This window comes from Schistocerca gregaria, chromosome 8 (assembly GCF_023897955.1).
Source record: "Schistocerca gregaria isolate iqSchGreg1 chromosome 8, iqSchGreg1.2, whole genome shotgun sequence".
NCBI lineage: Eukaryota > Metazoa > Arthropoda > Insecta > Orthoptera > Acrididae > Schistocerca > Schistocerca gregaria.
Window position 1 is genome coordinate 57,357,620 of NC_064927.1, and position 14,972 is coordinate 57,372,591.

General features: G+C 43.7%; 1 protein-coding gene across 1 annotated transcript in view; it reads right to left on the reverse strand.

The window, feature by feature from the left end:
* Positions 1 to 14,972, reverse strand: part of LOC126284518 (uncharacterized) — an 89,116-nt gene that overhangs the window by 26,712 nt on the left and 47,432 nt on the right. The window contains exon 2 of the mRNA XM_049983509.1: positions 174 to 293. Within this exon, the coding sequence (XP_049839466.1) occupies positions 174 to 293 (120 nt within the window). The remainder of the gene's footprint in view (positions 1 to 173; positions 294 to 14,972) is intronic.

Consider the following 14,972-nt stretch of genomic DNA (forward strand, 5'->3'; position numbering starts at 1 on the left):
TAGTGATATCGATGTACACACCGATTCGAAGACATTTATGGAAAGCGGAGTGTAGGCTCTTGGTAAACATAAGAACGCAACGTCAGTAAGGCAGCATATATTTAGTAGAAACCTCGCAAGCTTCTAGGCAAGTGGTCGCTTGTTGCAGTGGTCAGCTGTGTGGCCGTACTCACACTTTCTGCACGTTCACGAGTCCGTGGCCGACTGGCACGTCCTTGACCTTTCCTCCCATGGCCTCCATGGCCACCATCGTCTGCAGCTCCGCCAGTCGCTGGTCGGACAGCGTGCGCCTCCTGGAAGCGAGATGGAGTGGCTCAAGTTATCCGTGAAAACTAAGGGAAAGAATGGGTAGCGAAAGCAGTCTGTTTCATCATCGCCAAACGTCCTTTCAAAACACACAAAAATAGCCGCTTACTGTTACTGTTTTTACGAAATTCTGGCAAAGATTGTAAAACTAAACCTAGCAACTAGCAGATTTGGTGAATTTAAGTGACATGCACTAGTCAGATGCCACAAAATGGTACGCTGGTTCCTCAAAGCACAATTATTTTGTAGGAAAGTCTTCAGTTACCACAAGTGCACTACCATGACTGTAAATACTAAATTTAATTGAAACAAAAACGTAACTGGCTTATTAAGGAAGGACACAATGAAACTGGCGAAAATTGTGAAAATTTTTTGTTGGCCCTTCATTTACTACATGGTACTGAAATTTCAATTCCTGAATATAGTCAAATTGGCAGATGCTTGCACGGGGCCATACCTCTTTCTTATTCTGTATTTCCTCATATTATTTATTTCTGTGGCGTTTTCTTCCAGTTTTATGCAATTATCATGCAGGGAAAGCTAGTGTAGTACATCAAGAAGGGTGTGAAATGCATCACTGCCACTCATTTTGTATTCTTTGGGTTATGGTGTTTGTTTACAAGTGGTTGGTAAGGATTAACGTTTAGGAAAGTTGTGTGTAGATATGTTATTACAATCTGAAATATGCCTCGTTCCAGTAAAGTGTAATTATTACGTATTAACAATTTTGGCACACAACGACCTCTATAGAGGCTAAATTTGATCCAAGAACTTCCACACTGTAATCGAAATAACTTGAAAACAGGAAAATTGCTGCCGCTGACATTACTACTGCTCAGTTTGAAAATCAGATTAAACACGGAAGACAGACAAAGAAAAGACTGCTTCAGGATGAAGAGGGGTATGCATAAGGTTTCCACTTGTTCACCAAAAGAAGGTAAGGCCTTATACAAACACTGCCAATCTTTGATTCAGATTCCCCGTAACTTACATTTTAACAACTTTATGTACTTTCTTTTCACAAAGAACTGATGTTAGGGTACTTAAATTTGGCATACAGGTAGTCAATGCTGTAGTGAAATATTTTATAGAAGGAATTTTCACTTAAAACAATACTACGGCTTTTATATAAGACAAAAGCCCTAAACTTTGCTGAATTTTTTTCACAGACATTTGGTTGGTTGGCTGATTTTGCGGAGGAGACTAAACAGCGATGTCATCGGTCCACAGATATTTCGAGAGCTATAAAAATCCAGCAAAAGAAGATATCAAAATTCTATTCCAGGGATATTTGTAATAATATTGCTCAAATTTTATAGAGAAATGCGTTAATATCGGTCTGATTTTTCAAAACTGGAACATTTTTACTACCTTATTCAAAAAATTTCCATTATTTGTAACTTAAAACATATAACGACAATAAGCATGTAAACCTGTGTGTGTATCCACATAACATTTCACAATAACTGTACCGAATTTAATTCATTGCCTTCAAAACTTTGGACTTTATAAGATTTTTTCAAGGTTCTCCAATTTCGCTTACGTTCCCCTTTAATTTGGGAAACAAAATTTCGCATAACAGTTCCGACTGCATCTCAGGTCTGATATGACACCACCTCAGTGCTGAAATCTACTTATTGTCACACGTTGTGCAGAAACGCACCCCTGTCGTGATCACTGAGCGATTCCATCCCTCTGTTCCGAAGGAGCGCTCTGCCAAACTGAACACTTTGAGCTTTCAAGTAGCTGTCTCTTTGCTGCGTTGGGTAGCACCAGAACTTTGCGCATTTTAGATGCAGCAGAAGATGTTCATAATTAGGCACCTGTGATTATATGCAATCCCATTAAATTGACGCCGGAAGAAGGAAACGAAGAAGCAAATTTTCATTAAAAACTGCGCATGAAAAGGTTGCGGGAACCGCTAGCTATTCTACTTGATCAGTGAACTGAAGAGCCGAAGCCACCATTGAAGAAACATATCACCAAGTTTTATAAGCGTCAAGTAATAACGCCGATTAGTATTTTCTGCTACATATCTAAGGCGTTCGACTGTGTGAATCACAGTATTCTCCAAGATAAATTGAAGTTTTATGGGATTCATGGAATAACCAAGTTTGATTCCATAAGGAACTGTTGTGCACACCGACTGTAGACCATAAGAAAGAAGAGGCACACAGTAATCACTCGTGATCCCATTGCATTTTTAGATTTCGGCTATAAATGGCCATCTTCCATAGTAAAATACAAGGAAAACTACAGAATCAGTATTAATTTACTTTACATAGAACAATAAGTAAAACACCAAGTAATCCAGTAGCAGTTATCCATTCTGTTTGACATACCATTTGACTATTTCTGCAACCAGCATAACACAGTTGGAGCTGTACCAAACTTTAATGTATAAAATTTTACATCAGTAGAGGGCGTTTGTATGCTCTTTTAAATGTACCTGGTTAAATCAGCCTTGTCATCTTGATCGTCATTATTTCGCTATAATGTTAACCGATCTTCAAAAAATTGCTTGTAAGGACTTTTATATTAAATATGTAGTGGATCACCTAACCACTATGATATGAGGTTCCAGCTTTTGACGAATTTCAAATTGGTACGTGACTTTATTTTATAAAGACGGCCTTCGACAAAATCTTTGTAATTTATTAATTTTTATTTCTACAGTGATGTAAGAATTTTGTATAACATAGTTGCATGGACCTATTAATGATCCCTGGCATTGATTTTCACCACTAAGATACGAGCAAGTACGTTGTAAGCTGGCATTTCTTGAATATTGCAAAGTGATTTGCTAATATGCTTGTTGATTTTAGATAGTTTTAGATAGACTTTTACATTACTGTTCTGAAATGAAACTCTTCTACTTATTTCGGAACATGCAGGGCGTTACTTGGACTACGTGACGTAAAATAAAGCTGTAGTACATGCTGTAAACAACCGCCTCAGTTGCCGTCTGCCTATACGCCACTGAGAACATATGACGACTTGTACTGCCATCAGTTTGTTAGATGTAAACCAAACGGTATGTTGGCCAGAATGGATAGCTACTATTGGATAACATGATATTTTACTTGTTGTTCTAGGTAAGGGAAATTAATTCTGATTCTGTAATTTTCCTTCTATTTTAGCACTGAAGATGACTATAGCCGAAATTTAGATATGCAAGAATAATAAAAACCAACGGGATTGCGACTGACTGCTGTGTGCCTGGAGCCAAGATCGTCAATATTCCGAGCTGGCTGCAGGCCCTGCCCACAATCCTTCAAACGTTCTCGATTGGGGATAGATCCGGCGATCTCGCTTCCAAAGGAAGTGTTTGGTAAGCACGAAAACAAGCTGCGGAAACGCTCGCCGCGTGTGGGTGGGCAGTATCTTGCTGAAGTGTGAGCCCAGAATGGCTTTCCACTAAGGTGTCATTCAGGTTGGTATACCACAGCTGCCTGGGGCTTCTCCTGACACATCTTCGCTGGTCGTCGAGGCCAATAGAACTGTCTTCGCTGAAGAGTCTCGCTTCTAACTGAGCCCTGACGACCAGCGAAGACGTGTCTAAGGACGCCCCGAATACTGGTTCGATACCAACCTGACCGCTACCCGCTCAACTTCCCGACAACTAAGAGTGACGGCCTGGAGTGCCATTTCATTTCATAGTAGGAACCGCTTGGTTGTCATCCACGGCACCCTCACAGCTCGACGGTACGTCGACGATATTGTGCCTTCCCCCTTGTTGCCCTTCATAACAAGCCACCTGGGTTTGCTGAAAGTGAAGACAATGCCATCCCGGACAGGCCGAGAGTTTCTGCCGCTTGTCTTCCTGCTTGCTAAACTTTATCTTGGGCAGAAAGTTCGCCAGATCTCTGCCCAACTGAGAACGTTTGGAGCATTATGGCCAGGGTCCTCCAGCCAGGTAGGGATTTTGAAGATCTAACGGACAATTTGCACGATCGCCCTTAGGAGGAATGCAAAGCCGAATAACTGCTTGCGTTAGGGCCAGAGGTGGACCAGTGCACTTTGACAATTTGTGAAGCTCGTTGTTTTAGATAAATCATCCATTTTTTTCGCGGCGGGGGTGTGGAGGGGGGGGGGGGGTGGGGGGCGGTTATGTGTATGTGAGCCGTGGCTGGCTCATGCTATGCGCTGGATTAAACTTTCGTGGCGATTCTGTCTTTAGTGTGCCGCGGTTATCGCGATTATGCTGTTATCCGCGGGTGGCACCAGCGGTGTGTATTCGCACCTTGGACTTTGGCCTGGCGCTTACAGTTTCTGGCTGGCCGGTGTGCGACCAGTCGGTCGGTCGGCGTGGAGCAGCGAGGAGTTCTCCACGGGACGCAGTTTGGCCGGGGCGCTGGCTGTATCTACGTGGTGCCGAAGTGTGTAGGACTGTTCCCATTGCTACGAGGTCCGTGGCTCAGCGACCCTGGACACGGAAGTTGAGTTAAGATTTAATTTACGAGCAAGTCAAGACTTTTCACATTGTGTCTGCCTTCAGCCTAAATAAAGAAGTGAACTGTTGTAAGATAACGCTTGCCTTTTAAGTTTCCGATTGTGCTTGCGTTTTAAGTTATTGGCTTTCAGCCGTTTTTAAATTAAAGTACCTTTCAGCCGGTAATTAAGTCCCAGAGATTGAAGCTGTGAATTTATAAAAAAAGAAAAGGAAATTCTTTTGGGGACTCTTGTAATGTTTGATCAAATAATAAAGTTCTATGTTCGAGTGTAACTGACAGCCCCTTATTTTGGCCCCTTCCCACAGTTTAAACTCCTGTCCTGTCCGGCGGGTTTAGCTGGGCGCCTCTGTATGTTTTAGGTAGGCTGTAGTGTTGGAGCGGGACTGGTCGCGCTGTGGCTTTGAAGGCTGTTTGCAAAAACGGTGACTTTGTTGCTGCTGCTACATGGGAATACCGGCGACATTTCAACCTTCGGCGAGATGATCCTATACTCTCGGCACACACAATCAGGTTGTGAGTAAAAAAATTTGAAGCAACAGGAGGTCCAGTTACGCTGAAATCGCCAAGAAAATCGAGAAGCTGTCAGTAATATGAAAGAATATAGGAGGTGCAAAATGTCGTAATCTAGAGTCCGAAGCCTTATGTGACACAAATTACGGCAATGGTGGGAGTGTCCAGTTCTAGTATGGACAGAATTTTACGGAATGATTTGAAGTTGCAATCGTACAAGATACAGACTGTAAAAGAGTCAAATGGAATAAATTATGAAAAGCGAATAACTTTGTCTGTTGAAATGTTGGCTAGAATTAGTGGTGAGTGATGAGCACAATTTCATCTGAGTGGTTATGTGAACAAACTAAACTGTCGTTGCTGGTGCGCAGATAATCCTCATAAATAACATCAACGTTCCTGATACAGTGTGCTATGCTGTCTCTTTAGTGGGCATAATCGGCCCTTTGTTTTATGGGTATGAACAAAGACGCGTAAACACTGCCATGTCTCACTTCTATGCTGCCATGGTTGACATGTTCTTCCCGTCTGTGCTGAACAGTTTCCTGCAGACGAGTACTGGTTACAGCTAGATAGTGGAGGGGAAGCAGCTTAGCGTTTAACGTCCCGTCGACAACGTGGTCTTTAGAGGCGGGCCACAAGCTCGGATGAGGGAAGGATGGGGAAGGAAATCGACCATGCCTTTTCAAAGTAAGCATCCCGGCATTTGTCTGAAGCGATTTAGGGACATCACGGAAAACCTAAATCTAGATCGCCGGACGCGTGTTTGAACCGCCGTCCTCTCGAATGCGAGTGCAGTGTGCTAACCGCTGCGCCCCCTCGCTCGGTAGCTAGATGATGATACGTCTGACTGTGATCGAACTTCAGTGGCAGCAACGCGCAAAACGTTTCTTAACCACAGCATTTCAAGCAATGGGAAATTTTGTTGCCACCCACATCTGCCGAGTGATCGGTCTGTGATTACTTCCTTTCCGGGTTTCCGAAACACAGCGTGTATGCTAGACGTCTACACACAAATGCGGAACTGAAAGACACCAGTCGTGTAAAATTCAGAAATTTTATCACACAGATGGTTGAATGTGGCATGAACGATTTACAGATTGGCTGGGTGTCAAGGTGGCAATATACAATACATTATTTTTTAAAATATGAGCAGTGCGTGAAATGGCAATACACAAGTCTTTCTTTTTGAGAGCAAAAATAATCCTCGGCGTGTTTTGTTATGCTTATATCGGCCCGCTTTTTTTTTTTTTTTTTTTTGCCACACCCTGCATAAAGCGCTATATGTAAAATTCAGAAAGAGGTAGAGAGGTTGAGAGAGAGAGAGAGAGAGAGAGAGAGAGAGAGAGAGAGAGAGAGAGAGAGAGAGAGAGAAGAGAGAGGGTGGGAGAGGGAGAGGGAGAGGTAGGACAGGCCTCATTTATTATCAGTGCCCGAGTTTCACATTACGTCTGCTCGTGTACAGGGTGGAGAGAAACAACCCGATTACACTTAAGTGAGCAAACTCTTGGGATAGCGATATTCACATATACAGATGGCGGTAGTATCGCGTACACAAGGTATAAAAGAGTAGTACGTTGTTTGGGCCTTCATTTTTACTCAGGTGAGCCATGTTAAAAGGTTTCCGACGTGTTACGGCCGCAAGACGGGAATTAACAGACTTTGAATGGGGACCGGTAGTCGGAGCAAGGCGGATTGGGCACTTCATTAGGAAAATCGTTAGCGAACTCAGTAATACGCGATCCACAGTGTCAATATTGTGCTGAGCATATCATATGTCAGGCATTGCTTCTCACCACGGACAACGCAATGGCCGATTGCCTTCACTTAATGACCGAGAGCAGCGGCGTCTGCGTAGTCAGTGCTAACTGAGGAAGCAACACTGTGTCAATTAACGGCAGAAATCAATGTGGGACGTACGACGTTAGTAGAGTGAGGCAAAATCTGGCGTTAATGGGGAGGGCAGCAGACGGCGGGAGCGAGTGCCTTTTCTAACACTGCGACATCGCCTTCAGCAGCCTTCCTGGGATCGTCACTATATCGGTTGTCCGCTGGTCGACTGGAAAACGGTGGACTGGTCAGATGGGCCCCGACTTCAGTTGGTAAGAGCTGATAGTAAGATTCGAGTGAAACACAGAGCTCACGAAGCCGTGGACCCAAGTTGTAAAAAAGGCACTGTGGAAGCTGGTGGCGGTTCCATAATGGTGTGGGCTGTGTTTACATGGAATGGATTGGGTCCTCTGATCCCACTGAAACGAACATTGACTGGAAATGACTATGTTCGACTAATTGGAGACCATTTGCAGCCACTGGAGGACTTCACGTTCCAAAAGAACGACGAAATTTTAGTGGATCACGATGCGCCACGTCATCGGGCCACAATTGATCGTGACTGGTTTGTAGAACATTTTGGACAGTTCGAGCGAATGTCTTGGTCAACCCGATAGCCCGACATGAATCCCATCGCACATTTATCAAACAATACCGAGAAGTCAGTTAGTGCACAAAATTCTGCACCGAGAACACTTCTAGTGGACGGCTGCAGAGGAAGGTATGGCTCAGTATTTCTGCAGGGGGCTTCCAACACCTTGTTAAGCCAATGCCACGCCGAGCTAGTGCACTCCACTGGGTGAAAAAAGGTCCGATGCATATTACGAGGTATCCAGTACAATATCGAAGCAATATAGTGCTTGTCGATGCGAAAAACTCTTTCCACATAATAATGGTCGGGTATGTAATGTTGTCTACCTACAAGTCGAAGACAATTACTGCACATCAGAATTCAGTTAATTGGAGATTAACAAGTCTTCCAGACCAGTTACTACATTAATAAATTTTTACTATAATTTGATTTGTGGTTGTTTTGAACGACAGATACCAAATAGACCATTACGGTTGCCTTGGTATGGACATACTGCACATATATTTCCCAATCGTAACTGGAATTTCACATGCAAGGGAGCCGTTTGTACTGTGATCGGTCCTTTGAATATCAAAACGCCAGTGAGACACCACAGAATCAGTTCTGGCAGTTATTAGAAGTCAGTGTCAGTCAAACTAATACAACTAAACAATTTCTCCAAAGTCGTGCAAATGGGTGCAGTTAGGTGGGCTGTGGAAAGTAGTGCCCTCTGTGCAGTCGGCCGAGTTCTTCTACACGCGATGCTTTAAATTATCTGCGGAGGGAGAACCCTGCCTCCCTGCGAGTAGACTCTTCTGTCTCTCTGTGGCCGTGTAGCCGGTGTCCAGCACCGCGTGGCCCTACCCCCAGGAGCCACAGTGAGAGAGTTTAACTGATTGCTACAGGAAGCGAAACGGCCGATAAGAGACAGACGGTTAGGCGGAGAGACAATTACTTATCCTCTTATCCTGTTGCTCGCTAGTCGCGACTCCACGAACGCTTCCCTGCTGCTACTGGTAATCTGCCATGTTCTTCTGCAATGTTCCACCACTAACAGACAGTGGGCTACATAGGTCGATAGCATCCTCAGCGGCGTCTCACAGTTGGCAACGGAAACTCATCCTTTCGACAGGCGCCAGTAGCGGTCGCATAAGGGGCCCGGTGGAACCAGTGATGCGCGCCCGCTGAGAGATGCCTCCCGACTATGAGGGCCCTCTGCTGGCCTGGCACAGGGTGGCTGGCGGCAGCTACGTCGGCCAGTTTCAGTCGCAGTCTTCGGTCTTGCCCAGCCTTCGGCACTTTGTTCGTACATTAGCAGAGGCAGCCTCGCATTGCTTCACGCTCTTTTACAATAGTTGCACTTTACTGCTGCTTGTTCTTTTCTAAAGTTCCTTCGCAATGCTTGGAGAAAGCTACGAGTTGTGCTCCTGTCCAGCTTCCATGCGACAACAGCTGCTGCACCACTCTGTAACGCACCTCTCTTTATCACGGTGTGTGTAGCAGTACGCAGCAGACGGTATCTCCCTCGCTTGCCCTCAGTTACGTGTTTTGTGTCTTCATTTTGTGTCCAGCTATTACTTAGGCATGTGGGTTTCCTTGATTGAGCGAGCACTGTCTCCCGGTCCCGTGAAAGCGGATCTCCACTGAGGAGAACTAGGTGGGACGTTACATGCTACATGTCGCCTAGAGTTGCCAACTTAAAGTTCTACAAAGTTGCTGATGCCCAGAAACTGTGTTGCCCGATATCGCATGATGCAAGTTGTGTGTGTGTTTGTAGCACGCGGCTCAGTCAGTTCCACTGAAGCAACATGAGAACAAAGCACCATGTCTTCACCGACGTCTTATAAGAAGCCAGTGAGTAGCTCATATTACAAACCAGTTCCCTCCTTGTTTAGGTTATGTATCACTACAACTACAAACACACTCAATATGACTGAATTACCTTATGGTTCACTAACATAAACCTTGCTCACTTCGCTGGTGGTTGACAGCTTTTTCTTGATTCATCAATGTCTTATAAAAAACTAGTAGATCATAATGGAAATTATTTTCCTCCTTGTTCAGGTAATGCACTACTTTTCTTTAACTGTTGTAGTTTTTTACATTTACGGTAGAATACTGTTGTTGATAAATTATTGATTTTCTTGTTTGCTTCCAAAACACTACAATCACATTTTTTACCGGGCTGCTCCAGCATATCATTTCTGAATTTAGTGTCTTTGTAATGAATACTTTTGGTGACTGTTATAACTAATTTATATCTTTAATGCTTGGTAGTATCATTAAAATTAAATGTTTAAACTTCTTTCTCCTTTGCTGTTCATCATCTGTTGTTCCAACCAGTGCCTCTTAGTTGGCTAATTAAATAGCCATATTCATCAAGTAATCACAATTAACAAACATAGAAAACACATAGGTACATTCGGAGGATATGAATTTTGCGGCTGGAGCTGACGAAGGAGGCTCTAGCCAAACAAGAAGTGGGGAACACGGTATTAACACGAAAGACACTAATTACAAACTACAGACCACAACAGCAAGAATGACATACTGTAGACCGAAATATAACACACAGTGTGGTGAAAAAACGCACATTATAAAACGAACCATAAAAGTAACAAAGTCATTGATGATGATGCAGTGGTAATGAAACATATTTGGTGAGAGATAACGCGTCACCGTATGTATTACTGACTGATGGTTCCTCTCAACTACAGGAACACATTAAGAAAACAATGTCAGGCCACGTTGAAAGAGGTTTTTGTAGAACACAGTACGACTTCAGAGACTCACATGTTCGTAGAGTAGTGAAGAACAGTTTTGGGTTATCTGTATCAGTGTTTCGTGTATTTAGAAAACCACTATTTCTCTCTGTGGGAAATGCTGAAACTATTGCTGCAATAAGCGTTTAACATGAGGACTCCTTGAGAAAAAGTTACACTTGAGAACCATTGTACTCGCCTCAAGGAACATTTAACACAGACACAAGGAATGGAAACGTTGTTCATGGGTCATGCTCGTCCGTATTCAGAATGTTATTGACACGGAGAATTTGTAATGCAGACTATGAAGGTCAAGTTTAAAAGTAAGAAAGTGTTGGATGAGCTTATGAGGTTCTGTGTTGTACGTCAAATGAAGGACGCGTGCCAAGATCACTACTGGTGTGTGCACAGCAAGATGAAATTTGGATTCTTAGAATGCAAGAAAATGGAAACTCTGAACTGAGCTACATTTGTATGAATGTACCACAAATAAAAAAAATCTTTTTCTGTGGATTACTGAGACTAACAGTAGTAGGCTATTGCAAAGAGTGCCCTAGATTTGGTACTTTACTTCTGGTGTCATAGAACTCACGTCGTTCCTTGTCGACAGGCGGCGCGAGTGGCTGGCAACTAATTGCCTAGCGCGATGTGCTACAAAGCCGCATGCAACGTGGTGTCATGTATCGTCTTGACCTGTTGCTCCTTGTAGCACCCGTCGTAGACTAAAGCCAGATGTTGGCTCTGTGGAATGGCGCCTTAGTAACTGTCCCGTATCCAGATCATTATGACACCCAATTTCATTGCGTTTTTACTTTGTTCAGTAGTACGGTCTTTATCAAAATAGGGTGAAGATAGTCTAGTTGTTGTGGGTAGTAGAGATGACACACTTTACGGTTTCATACTTGCCAATATGTGGCAAGGGAATTATTAGCTGTAGAAGACAGGCATGCTGCAAATTCTATAGAAATTGTCAGCATATTTGCAACTTTTAGGAATGAATATTATCACTGACTGGGCGAGCTAAGGGACTGAAATTTTCAGAAACATTGTGTAGTATCGTTATGCACTCAGGTGACGGTATTTTCTAATGTCGTGTCGGACCTCGTTTTTTCCTGGCGTGCTGCAGCAACTTGGCGTTGTGTGGGCTCTACAAATAGTCGGAAGTCTCCTGCAGAAATAATGAGCCATGCTGCCTCTACAGCCGTATATTATTTTAGTAATATTGCCGGTGCAGGAATTTGTACGCGAAGTGACCTCTCGATTATGCCCCATAAATGTTCGATGGGATTCATTTCTGGCGATCTGGGTGGGCAAATCAACCCAGCGATCTGGGTGGGCAAATCAACCCATTGAATTGTCCAGAATGTCCACCAAACCAATCACGAAAAGTTGGGTCCTGGTGACATGCCCTGGGTACATGAACTTGATGAATAGCTGCAAACGAATTATCCGAACATAAGCACTTCCAGTCAATGATCGGCGCAGTTGGACCTCAGGACCCACTGCATTCTATGTAAACAGAGCCCACACCATTACGAAGCCACCAGCAGGTTGCAAAGTGCCTCGTTCACTTTGCTTCGTAGAACCAGCGCCACGCTCGAATACTACCATCAGCTCAACTGAACTCGGGACTCATCGGACAAGTCTACGGTTTTCTACTCGTCTAGGGTCCAACCGCGATGGCCTTGAGCCAAGGAGAGGCGCTGAAGGCGATGTCGTGCTGTTAGCAAGCGCACTCGCCTCGGTCGTCTGCTGCCACAGCCCAAAAACGAAATATTTCGCCGCCCTGTCCTAACGGATACGTTCGTTGTACGTTCCGTATTGAAGAATGGCTAATGCATCTAACTCCAGCTACTATCCCGCGTTCAATGTTTGATTCCCGTCGTGCGACAGTAATCAGGTAGAAAATCTTTTCACATGAATTACCTGAGTGTATATGATAGCTCCGCCAATGCACTGCCTTTTCGTACCTTGTGCACTCGATACTACCGCCATCTGTATATGTGGATATTGCTATCCCGTGACTTTTGTCACCTAAGTGTCTAATGGACATGGAAAGGAAATAAGAAAAAGCGGATGTGCAAGCGGCAGATACGTTAGGGGTAATGGAGAGTGGTGTAATTTTTTCAGACATTTTTATGTCTACTTCAGTACCTCTTGACGACACTTGACTCATCAAAAGATGAGAACCTCAAACTGGTATAAATTTATTGTTCTGCATTTCCGCGCTTACAGTGTAGCACAATTTTTATAAATCACCTCTCGCAGGCATACGTTTAACCAGGTGGATAATTTGGAAAATATTTCGAGTAGATTTCCACACCATGTTATAGTTCTGGGTCGAGAATTTAATTAGCCGGATATAGACTGGGAGACTCAAAAGTTCATAACGGGTGGCAGGGACAAAGAACCCAGTGAATTTTTTTTAAGTGCTTTATCTGAAAACTACCTTGAGCAGTTAAACAGAAAACCGACTCGTGGCGATAATATATTAGACCTTCTGGTGACAAACAGACCCGAACTATTTAAATCAGTTAATGCAGAACAGGGAATCAGCGATCATAAAGCGGTTACTGCGTCGATGATTTCAGCCGTAAATAGAAATATTAAAAAAGGTAGGAAGATTTTTCAGTTTAGCAAAAGTGTCAAAAAGCAGATTACAGAGTACCATACGGCTCAACACAAAAGTTTTGTCTCAAGTACAGACAGTGTTGAGGATCAGTGGACAAAGTTCAAAACCATCGTACGATATGCGTTAGTTGAGTATGTGCCAAGCAAGATCGTAAGACAAGGAAAAGAGCCACCGTGATACAACAACCGAGTTACAAAACTGCTGCGGAAGCAAAGGGAACTTCACAGCAAATATAATCAAAGCCAAAGCCTTCCAGACAAACAAAAATTACGCGAAGCGAAATGTAGTGTGAGGAGGGCTATGCGAGAGGCGTTCAATGAATTCGAAAGTAAAGTTCTGTGTACTGACTTGGTAGAAAATCCTAAGAAATTTTGGTCTTATGTCAAAGCGGTAGGTGGATCAAAACAAAATCTCCAGACCCTCTGTGACCAAAATGGTACTGAAACAGAGGATGACAGACTAAAGGCCGAAATACTAAACGTCTTTTTCCAAAGCTGTTTCACAGACGAAGACTGCACTGTAGTTCCTTCTCTAGATTGTCGCACAGATGACAAAATGGTAGATATCGAAATAGACGACAGAGGGATAGAGAAACAATTAAAATCGCTCAAAAGAGGAAAGGCCGCTGGACCTTATGGGATACCAGTTCGATTTTACACAGAGTACGCGGAGGAACTTGACCCCCTTCTTGCAGCGGTGTCCCGTAGGTCTCTAGAAGAGCGTAGCGTTCCAAAGGATTGGAAAAGGGCACAGGTCATCCCCGTTTTCAAGAAAGGACGTCGAACAGATGTGCAGAACTATAGACCTATATCTCTAACGTCGATCAGCTGTAGAATTTTGGAACACGTATTATGTTCGAGTATAATGACTTTCCTGGAGACTAGAAATCTACTCTGTAGCAATGAGCATGGGTTTAGTTTCGAGAACATACCTTCACCGAAGAGTCAAGCAGTATATTGCTCCCTCCTACGTATATCTCGCGAAGAGACCATGAGGATAAAATCAGAGAGATTAGAGCTCACACAGAAGCATACCGACAATCCTTCTTTCCAAGAACAATACGAGACTGGAATAGAAAGGAGAACCGATAGAGGTACTCAGGGTACCGCCGCCACACACCGTCAGGTGGCTTGCGGAGTGTGGATGTAGATGCTAGAAGGTTTCTTGGGCAATGGCAGACCATCTACATCTACATCTACATCCATACTCTGCAAGCCACCTGACAGTGTGTGGCGGAGGGTACCATGAGTACCTCTATCGGTTCTCCCTTCTATTCCAGTCTCGTATTGTTCGTGGAAAGAACGATTGTCGGTATGCTTCTGTGTGGGCTCTAATCTCTTTGATTTTATCCTCATGGTCTCTTCGCGAGATATACGTAGGAGGGAGCAATATAATGCTTGACTCTTCGGTGAAGGTATGTTCTCGAAACTTTAACAAAAGCCCGTACCGAGCTACTGAGCGTCTCTCCTGCAGAGTCTTCCACTGGAGTTTATCTATCATCTCCATAACGCTTTCGCGATTATTAAATTACCCTCTCCGTTGGATCTTCTCTATCTCTTCTATCAATCCTATCTGGTACGGATCCTACACTGCTGAGCAGTATTCAAGCAGTGGGCGAACAACCGTACTGTAACCTACTTCCTTTGTTTTCGGATTTCATTTCCTTAGGATTCTTCCAATGAATCTCAGTCTGGCATCTGCTTTACCGACGATCAACTTCATATTATCTTTCCATTTTAAATCACTCCTAATGCGTACTCCCAGATAATTTATGGAATTAACTGTTTCCAGTTGCTGACCTGCTATTTTGTAGCTAAATGATAAGGGATCTATCTTTCTATGTACTCGCAGCACTATACACTTGTCTACATTGAGATTGAATTGCCATTCCCTGCACCATGCGTCAA